Raw genomic sequence first — 21516 nt, forward strand, 5'->3', positions numbered from 1 at the left:
CCTTAATTTTGCGCTTCGAGATCAAGGTAAACGAACCATCACGAGTCCATCACCAAATGGACCGTGACAATCCCTTATACCAAACCTTCAGCTGAAGAAAAGATTCCAATGCAATAATTTAGCTAACAGAATTATACGAGAATAGAGAGCATGATTTAAAGTGTAAGTACACAAAAATGTATTACCAGTCTTGATTCATAACTTTGGGCAAATGTGGAGGGGGAAAAAAAAAAAAAAATCAAAAATCAGATAAATCCTTATGGTTGCCTTGCAAACTATTTTTATGGAATCAGTCAGATGCTTCTTGCTTTGATAGATTTCCTTAACACCATCTCTAAGATTTCAGTCCTTATAACCAGTGCTAAAGAAAGCATAAATATGAATAGCTTCATTGGCTGTATGGGTTTGTTCCAGATTGAATGAAGAGACCTTTGCCAATAGCTGTGATCAGCAGTATCGTAGACTTCATGATAAAAAAGGCTTACGATGGGATTCACTTTTTTCCAACGTAATCATCCAGTGCTATTTAAGACACTTGGGAGTATATTGCCTTGTCTCCTGCTACTATTCCAAAAGAGGCACAGATCTCCTGTAGGCCCAGAGTCATATCTGTCAGACATGTACCGACATTTCAGATATGTTGGGACATCTAAATTGGTGCTGGATGCCTTTATTTGGGCAACCCAGTCCTACCCCACAGATGACACATGGCAAACCTGTACAGCAGCTATCACCGGTGTACAAGACAGCACAGTGGAATATCTGTATGCTAACTTTTCCTATTGTACAACTAACAAAAAAGGGCTGCTATAGTATACAAGAAAGTAAGTACGAAGCGCGAGAGCTTCCAGTCAACTGGAAATATCAGGAAGGTGATACGACTCCATCAACCAGCTGAGGATTACTTAAAATGACCTAAATGATAACATGCCGTTATGCATTTAGGGCACATCCACCCCTCCAACTCATTATGACAGCAAGGACAGATGAACCTCAAAATGTTTGTCAAAAATTGAAAAGAGTAAGGTGTATCAATTACACCATAACAAGTCCTCCTAACAGCAATAAAGGAAGAATTATTCCCTTTTTATTAACACTGACGCTTTGATGAAGTGGCACACTGACCTGGTAAACATTTCTTATTAACAATATTCAGGTTCCTCTGACATCTTAAGATTTTTTTTTTTTTAATTGTGGAATTCTTTTTGTTCTAGTCACTTCCTTTTAGAGTAGAAGAGGTTAATATTAAGAGTTTAAATCTAAAAAGTAAGACCAGCCATGGACAAAACTAGCAAGAAAGTTCCAACAAGTTAGTCAGCCTGGGAACTAGGTTTGGAAGTCATAAGCTTTGTGATAACTTTTTAAAACTCAGCAACAGAGCATGGATAGAAATAAGAGTTTTCTTCTTTTCATCAATTTTTCTTCATTCCATTCCATCTATACCAAGAGATGCCAGATTGTGATCTATGTTCCAGTAGTATGACCCTATGATAGTGCCAAGTGATTGGCATCTGGTTTTTGGAATTACATTGTCTTCACAACGTTTTCAATCAAAAGTCTGAAAAAACACGGGCTGCCAAAAATCTGGAGAATACTTGGTTTACAGACAAAGATTGAAGAAAATACATAAATACCTAAAATAAACAGCATCTAAACATTAAAAGGCATTATTCAGTAGCTAATGCCAAATTAATTCACATCACTAACAGAAATGTTTTGACAAATTTATATTTTATGAAAAAGTATGACATTTAATTTGTGAAGTGATCCAAATAAATGCCTTCAATAAAAATATGATTTAAAAATTACATTCTTGTTTTGACCTTATCTTCTAAGTGGTTCAACATAAAAATTGTTTTATGAGGCAGACTTAGAGACTCCTAGTCAAGAAGCTGAAGGTAAAAAATGCAAGAAGGCAATTGTCTTTCTAAAATAGTTTTCACTTCCATAAACAGCATGCAGGAAGGACTTGGGGTGGAATTAAAAGTAATATTGACCTTAAAAAACCCGAACAAACACACAAATCAAAAAACCCAAAAACCTACAAAAATGTAAGGAAAAAGATACGTGTAAAATGAGAGCGAATCATGGATGGCTTGAATGCTGGAGAAGACTCTTCACCTTCCTGAAATACGATAGTGACAATGTCATTTCCAATATGTCGCTTCCTTTCTACCTGGAGGGAAAAAAAAAAAAAAAAAAAAAAAAAAAAGAGAGAGGGGAAAAAAAGAGAGACGTATACAATGACTTGAAAGACATAAATAAATACATTAACAATTCTGCAAGAGAATGGTAGAACAATATTGCTAAACTGCAAACAGAAAAATTACAGTCAGTATGATTGAAGTCAATATAAAATTATTACTTAACTATAAGCAAGTTAATCCAGCAATGCCATGGTGCACACACATGACAGCTGCTTAAACAGAAACTATTGCATATTTTTAAGTTAGCAAAGCACTCATAATTTCCATAATTAAGATTCACAAATTGGGCATGGAACACCTAGCATTCTAAAAAAGCAAATCCACCACTTGAAATAAAAGCAAAAAAGCCCTGATGCCGAGTTGTTTAAAAACAATAGATGTCCTGATTGCCTTCCATTTTCTGCTGTGATCTTGTCATCAATCTAAGGCAAAAGCATGAGAAAACTGATGTGAAAATAAAAAAAGGACAATATAATTATATCATCTAATCGAATTATAATACATAATATATAATTATTGCTTTAATAAGAAAATAGTAAAATAAATAATTTGTGAGTAATTTTAGGTAAATAATTATGGATATGTGATGTATAGGTAAATGTATGTGCTTATGAAGTATTTTTCTCATCATATAACGCATAGAAAGGTTCAAGTAATGGATGACAGCACATTTGAACAAGTACCCAAGAACCCACCTAGTCAGTCTATGAGAGGCCAACAGCAGCTCTTCAGAGCAAATGCACAAAGCTTGCCATTAACATGCACACACAGTGAATCTCTCTTCAAGCTACGTGAATTGCTGAGTACAAGTTGTGTGTTACATATGGGAGTATTCTGACAATACACACACAAGTCTAATTTCCAGCCTTCCTAAATTCTTTGAGGTAATGATAATAGCAGCACTGAAGCTCTACAAGTCATCTGAATAACAGCATACTCAATCACTCCTCACTCAATTTTGACATGCTTTGCGAATGTCTTTTGTATCATAAAAGAGATGATATGATGCATTATGTTCTAACAAACATCATGACATTTTCAGCGCTAGGTATAATATTGAGGAAAAAATTACAGCAAAAGTCTTAAGACTGACTTCTCTAAAATCTTAACCAAAAAAAAAAGAGAGAGAATCATGTACCTGCTGCTTGTTCTCTCTAGAATATGGTAGCATGGTTGAAACATGGAACATAATTTCATGCCCTTGAAAAACTGTATAGATGGAACAGGTTCCTGTTGTATCATCTGCAAGGGAAGACGACATTCTCAGTAGCAATGTGTCCTTTCAGTTTTCTAAAGATCAAAAGATATTTCAGGTCCTTCTACCAAATCTTCTTTAGTCATCCTTTTTTCTGACCTATTTTAGAAAATGTCCAAGCTGCATGTTCTATGTGGGTTCAAACCTGAGTTTGGAACCTAATCTGCCTGTTCACACCCTGAAAACTATGACATCCTTCACATAGCCTCCTGAAATCACACATGGTTCTTCAAGCCATGATGGCCCACTATCATGAAGCAAGTAACATGCCAGGTTGTTCTTCATCCCATTCCAATATAAAATTAAACCGTTCACCTTGAAAATACAGGTCATATAAATACTTTTCTTCAACTGCATTCCGTACCAGTGATTCCAGCTAATCTGACTTTCTCCTGGTGGAGCAGAGCATTTAGCATCCACATGAGGAAGTCTGTTTTGGGATCGTACTATTTCTACAACACACACAATATGCACATGCAATAAGCAAAAACATTTATATTGTGGACTCCCACTTTTTTGCTTCAAAAGAGATCTTACTTTTAGTGTCCAGTCCTCCTCTGTAGCCTGTCCAGCCTTTCAAAGTAATCGTGTCACCCAAGAGATGCAAAAATCTTTGAAAGCTTTCACTTCCAGTTTCTAGATGTTGAAGGGAGTAGCGTTACAACAGAAAAGCACATGTAGTAATAGAAGAACTATAAAAAATAATCACAATGCAGAAGCAGGTCTTGCTCCCAAGACACAAGGACCAAAGTTTCATCTGAAGTAGTTTCTCCCCATGTCGTCCAAGCCTTTACAGAAACAGCATCCCAGCCTTGCAGAACAGGCTGTGACATCCAACAGTGACCTCTTTGGCTAACTCCAAGACACTGTTTAAATGCATAGAAGAACATGATCATACTGCAAAAACGTAAGAGTGAAAGAACTAGAAACAACAGTGACTTTAGGCAGGTATCATGAGTCGCCTCCTTCAGCTGCTTCCTTTCTCTAAATCTTACATTGTATAGTTTGTTTCTAGAAAAGAAATTTCAGTATCTTCCCAGCTGTAACACTAGGTTTCCTACAGCAACCTTTTATAGAAACAGAAGATTCTACGCTACAATTTTTCATCCAACATGAACATGAAAATCTAACAAAACTACTGTTCACTATCCTACTTTTTTTAATTCGGATGAATAAAACAATTAAGAAAAAGGCGAAAAACTCACCATTGCTGAACATCTCATCATCTGTAAGCTGCCCATCCTTAGCATAAAGGATTCCAAATTTAAAATTCACAGATCCCTGAGACATAAAACCAAATACTATATGATAAAGCAATCAAAAGACCTAAAATAATACTTTCTCCAAGGACTTTTACATACGTACCTTTGTATACAGCCTACATGTGAAAATATACATTTCATAACAACTCCAGTACATGCTCAAGTAGCAGATATCTAATAATTTACCTTTGATCACAGACTATGAATTTTACGACATAGTAAGCAGGTGATCTATTAATATGATATTTAAGTTGGTGCTTAAAATTATTTTTCATCTCATATTTTGCAAAGACATACTACTCTTTTTAGTGCAGTAAGTAATTGATTTCTAAGTTGTCACAAGCACGTCAGTGCAAATATTTCAAATATAAAGCGGTATTCATTGAACAGGTCTGTGAGCTAGGAGTGGTAAGTTTACATTTACCTCTTGCTCTTCAAGAACCAATAAATCCTGTAAACAAAACAATATCTTTAGCATACTGGTATTAAAGAAAGCACAAATAAAATTGTAACATCCTTTGTATATTTAAGTTTTGTTAAGTGGCCAGTTCAACTGATAAAGACAGTCTACTTTGTAGTATAACATAACCCTACTCATCATCATTACCCTGCTACTGAAAGAAACAAACTCTTAGTATTTATATTTAGTGACTTATTTTTTCCATAAAATAATAAAGAAAAATAACCCAAGAAAAAAAAAGAAGTCACCTCCTACCTTTTGTATCTCAGGATGAAAAATTTCCCTTGGGCTCTTCTCAAATTTGTCAAGACTCATAGCACTGAAATGTAAATGAAATACTGTTTTATAGAAGGGCAAGTATACATTTCAACATTAAACCACTAACTGGGTGCAGTTAGAACTGGTTACAAAAGGAACAGTTTGAAGAGCCTCTTACAGGGAATGTTTTGTGGCATTGCCATTTCTAACCCACAATACTAACCTCCAAGAATTCCTAAACTTCTTTTGGATTTTAAAACCAGAAATTACTAAGACCCTGCATGGAGATCAGGTATAAATTCACCGCATTTACTTACAAAGTACAGAGCTTTACTCCATCACCCTTCACTTTGGCTTTATACATAATCATTGTGAACATTTTAGGAGGACTCAATAGCCTATTCTATTTTGTAACCTTTTCTCTCTCTCTTCTAAAATAATTCAAGGCAAGTCAAATGAAAAATGAGCAGTTCAGCATCAAATTCATATGCCAAGGATCCACAAACGGAACAGAAAAAAGTATTTAAATGTGAAGCAAGATCAACTGCCTCAATAAACAGAAATATCTATTTTATAGCATTTTTCCTAACTCGTGTTTCTGCATTTACTATTATTTTTGCCCATTTTTTTCCCCGCAGCATTAACGTATACAACCGCACAGCATGTCACAGAGTGCCGAACACAGTCTGTCTGGGGCATAGTAAACTAACAGGGAGGTCAAATCTGATGCACCTTTCTCCTGTCGCTTATGCTAGATCACAATCCAGACAGGATTTGCTTTAGTTCCTTTTGAGAGGGATTAAATTGTTCCAATTAATTTAGAAAAAAACCCGATTTATAAATGTAAACAAAATTCTTCGAGACAGTCCGTAGCTAGATTCATACTGGCTGTGAACAGGGTGAAATGTAAAAGGAATATCAATCAGGCCTGAGGGAAGGCTCAGGGACTGTAAAAGGAAAAAGAATAGTCAGGGAAGAGATTTTAGTCCAAGCCCAAGTGGGCTGATCACAGATGGCACAGACCCTAGGAGAAGTGGGGAACAAGGTCTGAAACAAGCCTGCAATTTTCCTCAGTAAAATACTGGAGCATCACAGGATAGAACACGTGAAGGTGTTTCAGCGGGAGTTATGACCTTAGCTAACAGAAGACAAAGTTTCTCCACTCTGGGTTACCTGACCAAAAACATACATGTGGGTGAGTGGAGAAAGAGGCTGGGTTAGAAAGGGATGTTAGGAAGACATACTTCAGCAAGTGGTGGGCAGACATGGAAGATGAGGTGCTTCTGCAGGTACAGCATCAAGTACTGACAACTTGGAACACTATTAAAGCCAGCTCTGTAGAAGTTAGAAGAAAGGACTTAGCTCATCTTGATGAAGAAGATGAAAGACAGCTGAAGTGTTTTCAGCTCACCATCTTGACACTCCAAATCAGAGCCACAGCCCAGGAAATCAGAATTAAGAAGTGAGGCTTAGTGGCCTGCTAGCCTCTCCGGCAAATTTAGTGGTCTGGGACCTCTCAGAAATCTTGTGCAGTTGTAGGAAAATCCAGATCTGGAAGTACTGACTCCACATCACAACACATGGCCCGTTCCCAGAATTCTCCTCTTAAATCAGCACTGGCAGCACTATCCAGTGGACCAGCTTCAGCCCAGCAAGACACATTTGCTCGTACTCTTCACAGATGAAAGGTTTTGAAGACGTGCAGACTGCCCATTTATCTGGTACACACTACCTGTTCAGTAAATGAAGGCACTTTTTATGGCTTTCTAGAGAAGTTTAAATGCTTAGAGAAGATGCATTTGAAGACATTGTCAGGGAGGGATTTCAGGAAACACACCACATTATTAGATTGTAAAAACTGCAGATTAAATTTGAATGAACACTTTGCAAACAGGTGCTCTGATATTTCAGCTGATTATCACGTTGAAAGAAATAGAAACGGTGTCGGGCTCGCTCACTTTATATTCTCTTCTGCAACAAAAAAAGAGACAGGACAGAGTACAAGCATGCCCACACAGACTCTGGCTGGGGAGGGATTTTCTTGGCTTCCCTGATAGTGTATATAACACACTAATAGTGAGACTTGGATGGAGACAATCAACTGAATAAATAATCCTGGTTTCTTCCCTGTTTGCTTCCTCCTGCTAAGGCCACATAGTAACCACTTCTCTAGTCAAAATCTGCAAAATAGTCCCTTTGCTGAAGAAAAAGTGCTAATAATATTTTTCTATTTTACGTTCTCACTTTGTCTATTCCAGAACAGGCTTTAAAATAACTTCTTGCTGCCTTCTATGACTAAGATTTGGAAACCTGTTTTTACTTTTTTTATAAACCTATCATGAAAACCATGTAACGCAAGGTCTGAATTACAGGAAAAGGCATACAGATAAATATCTTAACTGTTAACTTATTTGTAAACACATACCTTAATATAGATTTCACTGATAATGTTTTTGTGGGACTATAAGGGAGACATATTTTCTGAGTACCCTATAAAGAAAAAAAGCTAGGAGATATTACAGGACATTCAAATTGGAATATTAATAAAAACAAATAAAAGAACAAAAGTCATCGGTGGTGCAAAATTAATTTTTACTTAGTTTTGACTACCTTGGCCTAAGGTATGAGGGCTGCTGAAACTAGCAGACATTACAAACTATTTATTTTTTTATTTTTAAGTGAACCATGCATGCATACAGGAGGGTTTGACATCAATTGCTTGGATAAAAAGCTCTTACTGAACATTAAGTGAAAAACAAATCATTAAATAGTATTAGTGAAACCATTATCACACCTGCTTATTTTCTTAACATTGTGTAAGAAAATCCTAAGAGCAGTATAATGTCATTGTCTAAATTGATCACACGACATAATAAAGAACAATTCAGACAATATTTCTAAAAATAACACAGAGTTGCAGGTAAGAACAATTAAAAAAATATCTGGCATCACAGATTTCTGTCAAAATTTAGTACAATGTTATCTACAAAGCTAGCTTAGTTTTATCTACTATGGAAGAATTATACATTCCTATGGTATTAAAAAAAATGTACAAAATATTGAAATTCTGAAGAAAACAAAAAAGTGTATGATAAACTTATCCAACCCAAACAAGCAAACGACAACAACAACAACAGAGTAGCAGTTAAATATTTGTTTCTTACTGTTTTTCTCCAAAGTATTGAATGATATTGAGGAACACGCTGATTATTTTGATCAGACAGTACAACAGAGAGAAAGAAAGGGTTCTTCTCTGCATCTGTACCTATATAATTTTGATGAACTGTTAGGGAAAAACAAGAAGCATTATCAACTGCAAAGACGACACGCACGCCTGTTCATGTGTGCACACACAGAGACACGTGTACTAATGTGTAAATATGTGCACTCACATGTAATAATATATACCTATCTACATAAATAACGATATACTTATATACAGATGTGTAAAAAAACCCGAGATAGGTACAGCCTTCAAGACCAATAAGGGTTTCAAAACATCCCTTTTTGGTAGCAGGGATTCCACCACTTAAAGAAACCCATCCTTTGTCTTCAGGTTAAAAATACATCAATCAAGAACTTGTTATCTGTACAGAACAGAAAATGTATTAGTACTAAATTAATACCATACTTTTTGCCATATTTAAATAATAGCAATTCGAAGCTGCATTGCATTTTCATTGATTGAAACTTCAATCCATTTGCAAAAAGATAATTACCTTTCCCTAAAAAATATCTGAAATACCATCTTGTATGATACTCTGGGTTTTCCAAATGCACGTCTGTTCTGTGCCATGTACCCGGAGTGTAGTCTGCATTCTGAAATAGAATTGGGAGACTGTTAGATCAAATGCCAAGTGAAAAAAAGAAGAACATAATATAAGCAAAAGCCACTCGTGAGTGTCTGATTCACCAGAAGAGTTTTATTTGTATACTGTATTTTTTTAAAGCCAAATAATTATTCTGAAGTCAGCTGTCGTGCAGCTGAAATTAAAATTTCTCCCTCTCCTTTTTTCTCAGTAACTACAGTCTTTTCCCTATTGTAATACTGTTACAAGTAAAAGCTTAGTATTCCACTGAACAGAAGATAATTCAATATGGAATGTTAAGACCAGTGTTTTTTAAACTTAAATAAATTAACAAACAGAATTCTGTCTCCAGGTTTCATTTTTTCAGATATTCCCAAAATAATCCTCGAGGAACCCTCACTAGACCAGAGCATGCTCTGGAAGCTCTTCAGTATTGTTTCTGGATTGGCTGGTTAAGGTAAACTCCCAAGCGTCCCTCTAGTCCTTTTCCACTAAGAATTAACATATGCAGAGAAAAAGCCATTCTCCATATCCATTCACCATGTGACCATCAACCACTCAGAGAATCTTTCTGTGATACAAGCTAGTCAGCTTTTAGTTCAGATTCATGCAGTTCAAAAAGACAGTTTACAGAACATGACCCCACAGACATTCAGTGCAGAATAGTCAGATGGTTTTAAACTCTGCACCCAGTGCTGATGCAAACAGATGGTTGGTAATAGTTTACTTAGTATCAGTTCAATACAGGCTTACCAAGACCTTACATACGTGGCAAGAATATGAGGTCACTTTGTTCTGATATTAAGATGATACAGGCAAGCATAGCTGCCAAAAGGCAACTAAGGGAGAAAAAAAACCAAGCTATAACCTCATGACACCGAGCAATAAACTTAAAAGCACAAAGGTGAGTTTGAACACACTAATGTCACCAGGACACCAATTTAAAGTGATCAACTAGAGACTGTGAAGTGTCATTCAGATGATAAGAGAGGTATTTTTCTTCTAACACGATCAGTTGAGCAAAATGTTACCAAAACTAAATGAAATACCAGCTTTTCCCTTAGAAAATTAAATTGTTGAGACTGCATGCTCTTGAAAGAAGAGCTAAGGTAGACTTTGAGGGGAGGAAAAAAAAAACCACAACACCATACAACACACCATCTTCCTCCTTTTACGTTCTTACATTCACAGATTATTTAGCATTTTTCAAGTCCTCTTAGTAACTGACTGCAAATACATCTTTCAGTGGTGAAGAATAACTGGGGCGGAATTATTTTTTCAGCTTTCTGTGAGTATCTTAGCTACTTACCTCACCAGAAGAGCCGTTTTCCACACGGAATCGCCCAGCTCTTTGGATGGCTCCATCAGCATCACTAGATATAAGCTATAAGAGAGTTTAAGATAGAGGTTCTAGCTCCAAAACCAGCCATATCATCAGCACTCAAAGCTTACTATGGTTTCTTCTCATAGAGATCATATGACCATCCAGAGAGAAGGGATCAGCACAGCTATTACTAATTTAACTCCAGATTTGGAATGACTCTGAGGAGGCATGAGCAGGATAGCTGCTCGATGTTTTGGTAGATCCTAGTACTAATCAGAAATTCTCCCATCTCAGATTTTGGCTGCACCAACACACAGAACACCTACGGAGGGACCTGTCTGCTTTCCTGAAGTTGATCTTGAAGCTTGCTCCTTTCAAAACAATGGATCTTACAGACATGATGATTCTTGTCCTCTCAGTTTTGCTAAGCCTAAAACTCTGCTTGTTGGCAGTATTACTAGAACTAGCTGTCTTTTACTGAATTTTATTTATTGATATATTCAGGAGACAGCAGCGAGAATCTCCAAACATAATACTCAGTGATGATACTGGACAACATAAGGTACAGGAGATGTCCTGGTCTGCTTCCAGCATTAACATCAGAAAATATGGCTCATTGCCAGCTGAAGACTTCAACGGTTTCAGAAATACTATGGAAAGACAGCCTGATCTTTCTATAAGGGAATCCAGGGATTCTCTGCCCACTGAAACTCTCTTGGCTGTTGAAAAAGCTCAAGAAGTCAGTCAAACACATGATAACATGACAATTCTGATGTGTTCAGCAACACTGCTTAGGATCTCTATAAGAGAAGAGGAGAAGCCTGACAATGACGTTACATGTTACTCCTCTCAAAACTGTAAAATACTAGGTTGCCATATTATCATACCAAATTTTTGAAATGGGATCTGAACAATAATAATGCAATGGTATATCATTCCTTGCTTCCCTCTAGCAATCCATGTTATTCTAGGATAATACTTTCTCCCTTCACTTGGTGGAAGAGTTATCGCAACATTTTGAAGTTCTCTTTGCTCCTTATTTGAATTGATCTGAGGCTATGTCGGGAATAAACTAACACGGCAAAAACTCCAACACTTCCTGGTGCCTTGTATACACTGTAAGAGAAATTATATGGACAACTGGTTGTATTAGACCAGCGGGAAAGACAGGAAATAATGTTTAGGGCAGAGACAAAATAATTGTGTCGTTATAAATAAAAGGTGGAAATAACTGAGCAATTGAGATGCTGCTGTGGAAAATATTAAGCAAGAAAGCTTCAATATTGAACATTTAAAAATCTGAAAAGACAAAAACCAACTTCAAACGTTCGTACTCCAAAAGCTAAAAAGACACGCTTTCATAAAATGCTAGCAGAATTTTAAAGAAAACCAATCAAAAGACAAGACCATTCATGTGAGCTTACTGTGAATTTATAATTACCGATACATTTTTTTTTCAGCAAAAGAATCCAAGTACTAGTAATGAAACAGCCTCTTAGCAGAAAGCAGTTCACTTGCTTTTTTGATTAAAATACCACATCTAATATGCACAATGTATGGAAAGAAAAGGAAGATACCTGGTGTTCTTGCAATGCAACTTCCAGCAACTAGGACACCAGTTTACACCCTATTTACATACATACTAATAAATATACTACCCAAGAAATTTAAATTACAATTAGTAGACAGTGAATTATTTCTTCCCACAGTAAGAGAGTTGGAGTTCACTTCACCCTTCCCCGCCCTCAGTTCTTTACCCCTCCCCACTTCTGTTTTCCTATAATAAGTTTATGCAATTTCCTTATGGCTTTATATACTGACTGATGTTATTTTAACTGCTGACATACTGCTATTTCCAGAGTGGATAATAAATTTATATACGAAAAAAAGAAGTGCCAACTTAATCTTTAAATTCAAAGAAATGCAGAATAACTGATGGATTTTAGGGAATAGTTTTCAATCTCTTTATTCTGACTAGTTTTTTTAATTTTAAACCCTCTCTCACTACTCTCAGGCATGTACACATAAAATCACACACACACACATATATACATACACACACGAGCATGCACACAGTGTTTAACCCCTATAATTCCAAGCACTTCGTCAAAAAAGGTCCATTTCCATCTGGGCATAAACACGACATTTATATAACACTTCCTGTCCCATAATGATGAAATATTCATAAATAATGTAGTAAAAAGATTTCCTAGCACAGGTCTAATATAGCTATTCTGAAGCCTCTTTTTATTTCCCTATAATTTTCAAGTCTGGCTTAGAAAATACATTTTCCAAACTAGATCCAATGTTTTTTTTCCTGGAAATGAAGGGGATTTGAGCTTTGCATTATAAGTTGCTAAAATCAAAGGACAGGCTATGTAAACTTACAAGCTCCACCGATCCGTAATGCTTTCTGCTAAACTCTCCACGTCTGCAACCCAGATCTTCAGAGACAGAGCTGGAATAGAAATGCTTCATCAGTGTACGTAAGTCAACTAGCCCTAGAGCTCCTGGAACACTATACCTGCCATTAACAAACGTTATTCCTGCTGAACAAGGTTCGCAGCGCCTAAACTCATTACTGCAGGAAACTCTCCTTACGATGGGCACAATCTCTAGCAGCCGTTGCAATCTGGCTTTCCTATTACCACCGAGGCAAAAGAAATATCTGTGTCCTGACTGGAAGCAAAAGCTATGTATAAATTAAATATTTAGTCATGAAATGCCTTGAATAGGACAACTGCACTATACTCAATAAGCTCATGCTTAGTATGTTGCTACGGGGTTTTTTTTTTTCAGTCTTTTTTCAGCTTACACACAAAGAGAAACTGAACAATTAATTCAGAAGTGTAACGAAAGAACAGCACTTCATAGGTTTCCCCTCTACCAACCTTAACAAAGATAAAGTTGTCAAACAAGCAAAAGTAATCCTAGAAGGTGAAGTTCAAAAATCTACATGCATTATCACAGATAATCTCATACCATCATGTCACATTCAGCACAACACTATGTGCTTCATCAGTTCAAAACAGACAGCAAACACTTCCTCCAACTAGAAACGCTAAGCCTCCTGCCTTTGCAACGTGCATATACATGTTAAAAAATACAAGTTAAATAAATATTTATATGCACATTAACACAAACATTGATTATCTCGTCTGTACCAAGGCTAGCAGCTCAATCCCTGCATCATATTCCAAACTTAACAGTTCACCCTTCAGCCAGCAGTAATGAAAATAGTCATTTAATTTTAACGGGAAAAAAGCCAAACCAAACAAAATAACAAGAAATCCTCCATCCAGCAATGAGATTAAGTTTTCTGAGAATTATCAGTACTGTAAATTACAATGTTACATTGATAAAAGAAATATCTAAATTTTAATGGAACATTCTCATATGTGCTTCTTGACTGCAGGAGATATTGCGACACTTTAGACAGCTTTTCCATTTGGATTTGTACTTAAGTGCCCATTTATTAAACACGATTTATATTTCTGAGTTCCCTGCACTTGGATTCCATGTCTTCACCCAAGGAGAAGCAATACAAACAAAACATACGTAATAGAACTTTGAAACTCAACAAAATAATGCTACTCTTTGCCTCCAGTGTGTAAATTATGCAGGAAGGATAAGAACATGACAATAACAGTAATTTGAAATGACCCGCGCACTGAAGCAGGAAGGTTAGCTGCTGTAACAACAGAGCTGCCTTTCTAACTTCATGTAAATAAAACCTTCCGATGACATTATTGCCTCCCACAACACCCCACACTTTCTCGGTTGGTTGCCTTTCAACCAGATTCCTTGTCACACAAACACATTTACATTGCTTCCTAAGCAAAAAAAGACTGTGTACAGACAGTGTGACCACAGTCTGTGTTCCGACACCAATGGGGCGCACACACACACGCCACAGCAGCAGCAATGTAAGCAGCTTGAGGAAAATTGCCTACAAGAACTGAGTTTAATCCACATTAAATTTTTACAAGGTCCAAAACAATCGCTCGGAAGTATTGCGACCTAAAGACTATCATTTAAGGGTTCAGCTTGTGGTTGCCTGCACAATCAACTTATGTTTGACTGTGGACAGTTATTAATCTTAACTTTCTGAGAACTGGTGTGAATTGCCTTCCAGAGAAGCAGTAAATTCACGTATCATGAATCTCAACAGAGATGGAGAAAGTCGGTGATACAGGAAGAAATTGGGCTTTGGTCCTGATCTAAGAGCCCTTGTCATCAAAGCAGCTACAATTTGATCTTACTTACGATGTGCTGTTTGTAGACATAAATATTTCAGCGCCTTACCATAGTTGAGATCAAAAAAATAAGTGTTAAAGCCTGCAGTTCAAACAGCTTGTACTCTAATTGAAAGTAACAACAGTAACTCCCCCTTTTTCCCCACAGCAGGACAGAAAGTAAACGAAGACAAAATGAGAACAGTTTTAAAAACTTAGAGATACAGAAATTACAAATGAGTCACAAGAGTCAGTTCCAGCGAGTCAGGCTACTTCAGGTTGCTACCTGAAAAAAGCATGCCTCAAAGATGGAATTTTCAAAGTTTGCGGCCATATCTCTCTGTCTATGTTGTCACATTTATGACACTGAGAATTTTCAGAGCCTTGTGAACTGGACAAAGATAAAGCAATCAAAACCAATAGAAGAAACTGTTCTTAAGTCAGGAAGTCTGGGCATCCAGAAGCAGGCTCAAATCTTGAGCGATCACACACCAAGAGGACCTCATCTCCAGTACTTTCATACCCCACCGCTCCTGGTGCTGTATTGCAATACTGCCACGACACTTACAGCTCCTTCTGAGCCTGCAACACTGAGAAAATGGCCCAGAGCAGTGAAAAAACTGGATGTACCCGTGAGCGGCACATCTCCGATACCTTCTGTTACGGTTACCTTCTATTTTATGTGGTTTTGTAGCAATAATTGACATGCTCCTTTGAAGTGTATTTGGACAGTCTCTTTTTGCCCTACTCCTACATGCCGTTACCACAGAAATAATGCATATTTCATATTTTAGTGCAAATGCACCATCTTCTTCCATCTTTCCATCATCTGAAGTGAAGTATAAAAAAACCCTCAAACTTTACTACAGGATGGCTTGCGGTAAAGAAAAATTTTGATGCTATTACTCATGAGTTTCATCTTTCTGAAGGAGACACACATAAATTTGGCTAACAAATCTTCACTGCAGTTATTAAGACTGGGTAACATAAAATAAAAGCATTTCAAGATTAGCATCTATACAGACAAAAATAAAGACATTAGATTTTATTTTCCCTTCCACATAGAAGAGTTCCCAAGTTTAATTTTGTACAGGCTGAAAATGATCCTTTACCTCTTCACACATCTCAGAGAATTTGGAAAGCTCAGATGAAACCTAAAAAGCAGTAGTGCATCAAATGCCATTTTTAGAGTTCCTGCATTTTGAGATACACAGGAAATCTGGCAGATGCTTCACGGAAAAAGTGGAATGCCTCATCTGCAATATATTTTAAGGCATTGTGAGTTTCCTATTATTTTTTTACCTTTACAGAAAAATCAGGTAATTGTGACAGTGCTAGAATTTTCTTTGTGGGCTACTTGTGTTCTACAAAATTCATTTTTGCGGCTAGGTGTGCTAGTTGCCTTAGAAACCACTGCGAAAGCAATTCCGATCAATAAACACTTGTTACCATCAGTACAAGTGGCAGAATGTTACGGAAACAGCAGTCAAGAGAGATTTTGCTGTTGCTGAGCTCTGAAATTCAGTCTTTGATCAAATGAAGAAATATATGTAAGATGACAATTCGAGGACTGGGTTTAAAAACAAATGAATAAAATCCAACAACAGTCACTAGCACAATAAATCTTTTCAAGCCTTGGGAGAAAGCCAGGTCACCGTTTTGTGTGTCTGACATCTGGACAACCCCAAACACAAATACAACACCAATTAGAAAGCCACCACAAAGAGCATCTGGCCTCCTGTGCTTTGAACAGAACCGTCTCCACCAGGATAATTTTTAGACGCTTTTTAGACATGCCATACCTTCACAAAGCAAGAGAAAAACCAAGCTGTGGTTTATAAAACTGAACTACTTTCTGCCTTTTGGCGAAGCTTATCTCTAAATGCACAAAACTAGAGGAAAATGTCATCTCATGAATTACCTGCATGATAAACCCAGGGAGTCATGAAGGCATCTGAGAACTATTTGCATACACATGAAGTCCTATAGCTTAATTTGGTGATATTTCAGTTGAGTGAAAGTCAAGCTCTATCAGGAAAAGCATGCTGAGATCTGAGCATATTAATGCAGCAGAGATAACAAAGTCAGCAGCTAAGAAAAAGCTTTCAAGAATAAAATATGAAAAGAGTATTCAAAACCAAACATTGTATAACTAAGAAATGGATATAGGGATACATTACATGAATATACTAATGTAACAAAATGCGGGTTATCAGGTTAAAAGAAGGCATGACATGAAAGCCGTTAATTCGGAAATAAAAGTCAAAATGTATATTAAGGTACATGTCTGGCAGCCGAGGTAAAGAGCCTGGAAAATAATGTCCAAAACATGGTGGCAGAATTAAGACCAGACCAGATACAGTGTCCTAATCTTAATTAAGATCATTAAGATACACTCCAACAATGACTACTGCAGTAACATTTCCCAACCAAGGAGTCACAACAAAACAAAAGACAAAGTGAGGTGCAGAGTAAGTTTGGGTTCTACCACACATTTTTTTTTTTTTCCCCTCAACATGGAAAAGCTCATCGTCCTCCATACTCTGTCAGGGGTAGTCAGCATTGCTTCTAGCAAGTTCTGGAGGCTGATTAGCCCAAAGAAAAGTTCACCATAAAGACTCTCTGGTGTCTATGAGAGAGAGGATGTTGAAGGAGACCACCTGATCCACAAGTTTATGGTTTACCTGCACTTGCAAACACAAAGCTCTTCACAGCTGGTGTGATGTCTACCGAACTATATTCTCTATCACATGAATATATCCTCTATTCCAGATTATTAATAACAAAAGCAAAAAAACAAACAACAAATAAAACCAACAAACAAAAACAAACCCCAAACTTTTGATCTAAACAATCCTGGTATGGTTATTAGATTTTTTTTTTTTTTTTTAGGATTTTCATAATGACAAGCCATAAACCAGCTGCCTTTAGGAGGCACTCCAACATACTCCAACACTTCACATTTCATCAGCTTTTCTAGCCACAGACTGACAGGGAGCAGGGCTGTTTCAGAGTTCTCTCACTGCATGACAAACACAATGAAAAGCATGCAGACAGCTGCCAACAGCATTATACACCAAATAACAAGGAGACAGCACTGTCATTCTGCAAGGAAACTGGCAGGGGCTTTGCACCGCTGTTCGTCGGATCTGAAGAGTTACTGCAATAGCGTGGCCAGCCTCCAGTGCAACCCCAGAGTCACAGACACCGATGGCAACACAGGTGAAAAAGACAGACACGATATCCACGCATGCTTTGTAAGGTGAACCCGCAGGACTCCATGCCAGCCCAAATACCCAAGATCTATCCCTACTAAGGGTACAGAGATTCACAAATGCAGTGAGACAGGGTATATTCATCAAATGACGCAGAGAACACCAAAAGCAAGCTAGTTTGATGGGAGAAATAACCTACTTTCTTAGACCGCATGATATAGATGGAAAACACTGACAAGCTCAGAAAAAGCATAAAGAAGTTTGTGTGCCTGAAAAGTTTATGCTCCTATCCTTTCCACAAACTACATTCCAATAATTTAAGTAAATACGTTCTCTAACCACAAACCACACCCTTTGGTATCAAAAGCATTCTTCCAACACTGTTCTCACTATTTCAAAAACAGGAGTATATCTGATGAAAATGTTGATTAAAACAATAGTGTTTTAATATGAATATTCTTATCCATTTGTATCCCAATTCAAAGTACCTAAAACATGGCCAACTTTCAAACATGCTAGCAGTCCTTTTAAAAAGTCAGAATTGTACTCAAGAGCTAACCTCTGCTTATTCTCAGCCTAACCACTTCATATCACACTTCTACTTCACATCATGCTTGCCATCTACTTCAACTCCAGCACTTAAAGCAGAATCTCAAAGCAACATAATGCTACATAGAAAACCCCGTGAAAGTTAAGCATCTTAGCCTCAATTAATGCATAGGTAAAATTTACGCATAGGTAAAATGTACATTATCATGCTATTTGCAAAAGTGCACATATTCCCCAATGAATTCTAGCCTGCATACCTCTTTGGCTCTCCATTCTTAGTTACCACCAAAATTCATACTGATCAACTCTCTGACATGTCACATCACCTAATTTTTAAAAATATGCTATAACAGTAACTTTTATTCTTAATTTTCTTCATTGGATTATACCCTTCATCCATCTCGACCTGATCTACATCAGAAAACCACTGTTCCTCCAGTTACGCCAGTTCTAAAATGGTTTTCATCCTACTAAGATGAACTGCCAGCACTGAAATACTTAGCTTAGTTTACCAGTGGCTCAGACCAGTTTGGCTTAATTATTTGAAATTCACTTATATCGCAACGTGTTTTAATACAGATGAGCCTTTATTCACGCGAAGAAAAAACGGCTTATACACACTTTTACAGCAGAGTATACTCCACCTCGCTCTCCCATTTCTTTGGAAACGCAAGTGCCGCCGTATAAACGTACAGCAATGAAGATGAGGAGAGAGGACTGGCTTCCTCCCATTTCAACAGACGCTCTTACAAACTTTAACAGTCTTGAAAGCTGAACAACAGAGCGAGTTTAAACATATCAGCTAATCTAAACTTAGGCGGGTATTTTTAGGATCCTAGAGTAAAATCACAAATTCTGTCTTTTCGGAGTTTGACACTGGAAAGCACTTTACTCGGGGGGGGGGAGGGTAGTGGCAGAAGGAGGTGATTTTGCAGATTGACCCTGTGCCATCACGACACAGTCTGCATCCCTCTTGGGGTCTCCATTCTCCTTGCTACCGAGACCTCCGCTTGCCAGCCGGTTAACCCGTTTCCATGGCAGAGGCAGCTGCGAGCGCTCCGCAACCTGGTCCCCGCAGCTCCTGTCCCGGCGGCCTCTGCTCGCACGAGCGTGACGCCGAACCAGCCAGGAAACCGCGCCCGAAGCCGCCGGCCGGGCTCCGCCCGCGCCACCTGCAGCAGCCCGAGGGAGGCGGCTGCAGCTCCCGGACTCCCGCTGCTCCGCCGCCTGCGGGCCCGGCGAGCCTCCAGCTCCGCCGGCCCCCCGGGAGCACAGCACCGCCCCTCCACCACCGACAGCGCGGGCTCACACCGCATCGCGCCCCGCCCGAGCCCGGCCCCCGCCTCCGGTACCGCTGAGTGAGGCCGAAGAGCCGGCTGGAGGCCGCCTCTGCGCCGCTCAGCTCCATGCGGCCGGCCGGCCCAAGGCCTCGCGTCGCTCCCGCGGCTCCGTCCCGCGCGGGAGAGGCGACGGGCGCTCCGCGCGCACATCGCGCTGCCTCGGCGCGCGCCCGGCCCGCGAGCCACTCAGACGGCGCGCGGCGCCGCGCTCCGGCAGCGCCCGCCGGGAGCTGTAGTCCCGCACGGGCACGAGCGGCTCCTGCGCCTCGCGGCCCCGCAGCGCCGCCCGGAAACGGCGCGCCCGGGAGGCGTTGTCTCGGAGTTTGCTGCTGCTTGCGGGGCGCAAAAGCCTCGGCCGGCTCGGCACCCACCTGTGGTCTGTGCTGCACCTGGAAGTCAGGCTTACCGCTACCACTGCTGCATCAGTAACCGCGCATAAAATGTTTTGTCAGCCTGCTCCCCCACAACTCAGAATCTTTAGAAGTGCAGTCGTCTCACCGATCAATACCCTCTATTGTGTTCAATTGCAACTGGCCAACAGAGTAAAACATTACTGAGGAAGGAATGACAGCTCAAACCAGTATTTTTCTTTTAACAAAGTAAAAAAGTCAGCACTTGGCCAGTCTTTGGCTTGCTAGCCCACTTCATCACAATTGGGTCTTAGATGATCTCCACCTGTGTGACTTAACACGTAACAAACCAGCAGTGCTTTCAAGCCTGTGAAGCTCTTCCCTCTGCTTTCCTGTTTTACACAGACACGCACTGTCCTTCTCCACCTTGTCAGGAGGTGAACACAGTCTGTGCTCATCATGTGGCAGGAACCCTCCCATCTGGAATCAAAGCATGCCAAGGCAACCAAAAGTATTCTGACTGTGTGAGGACTTAAGACTTTTCAGTAGGAGTTAAAAACAATATTATGATCAACTCTTAGGAATAAAGATGAACCAATGTTTTGATAGAGTAACAACTTGTATCTTCGGTAATCATAACTTGGACGACTGTATTCTGTTTAGACAAATTTATTCAGTAAATTCAATTGCTTGTATGTTTTGTAATGAACTGCAATGCGTTACTGTGTGTTACTAAATACTGCAACCATCCATGCAGTAAACCAATAATGAGTTACATGATGTGATTATGTATATATTCTTTCATTTCTTTACAACAGCTATTACAAAATAGTAACTTCAGGTAATATACTAAAACTCTACTTCGAGGTTTGAATTTAATGAAAAGCTTCCCTCGTATTAAAAGACAGTTCAGTTTCCAGAATTCATATAATTCTCAGTCTCTCTGCTTATTCTGAAGAGTGACACGAGACAGCAAAGGACACCCATTATGCAGTAGAAGCCACCAGACAGCAACTTTTAATTAATGCTGTTTTGGGCTGGACTCAAGCTGGTGACGTACTGTTGAGGAATTCCGTCAAGCATTAGCCTATTAGCTTATTAGAGTTAGGATCTATTTGGATCTTCGATAAGCTAAATTTCCAACACACAATGACACCCGGAGATAGCTTCAGAATGGAGCCTCTGGCACCAACTCCAAGTGACTCTGCACCCTCCAACAGTTACTCCTCCTCCTGTGTCACAGCATCACCAC

General features: G+C 38.7%; 1 protein-coding gene across 6 annotated transcripts in view; it reads right to left on the reverse strand.

Moving 5' to 3' along the window:
• The window catches only part of GARNL3 (GTPase activating Rap/RanGAP domain like 3), a 50915-nt gene that overhangs the window by 24204 nt on the left and 5195 nt on the right, over nt 1–21516 (reverse strand). For 3 of the 6 annotated variants that reach the window (XM_065648252.1, XM_065648251.1, XM_065648255.1), the window contains exons 2-12: nt 12964–13033; nt 10561–10635; nt 9162–9261; nt 8607–8725; nt 7868–7932; nt 5440–5503; nt 5149–5175; nt 4668–4743; nt 4000–4098; nt 3346–3449; nt 2068–2176 (exon numbers count right to left, since the gene is read on the reverse strand). In XM_065648252.1, coding sequence (XP_065504324.1) covers nt 2068–2176; nt 3346–3449; nt 4000–4098; nt 4668–4743; nt 5149–5175; nt 5440–5503; nt 7868–7932; nt 8607–8725; nt 9162–9261; nt 10561–10635; nt 12964–13033 — 908 coding nt within the window. Of the gene's footprint in view, nt 1–2067; nt 2177–3345; nt 3450–3999; nt 4099–4667; nt 4744–5148; nt 5176–5439; nt 5504–6686; nt 6762–7867; nt 7933–8606; nt 8726–9161; nt 9262–10560; nt 10636–12963; nt 13034–19926; nt 20006–21516 lie in introns of those variants that run through there. The other 3 variants (XM_065648254.1, XM_065648253.1, XM_065648256.1) reach the window with 2 other exon arrangements.

This window comes from Caloenas nicobarica, chromosome 19 (assembly GCF_036013445.1).
Source record: "Caloenas nicobarica isolate bCalNic1 chromosome 19, bCalNic1.hap1, whole genome shotgun sequence".
Lineage (NCBI taxonomy): Eukaryota > Metazoa > Chordata > Aves > Columbiformes > Columbidae > Caloenas > Caloenas nicobarica.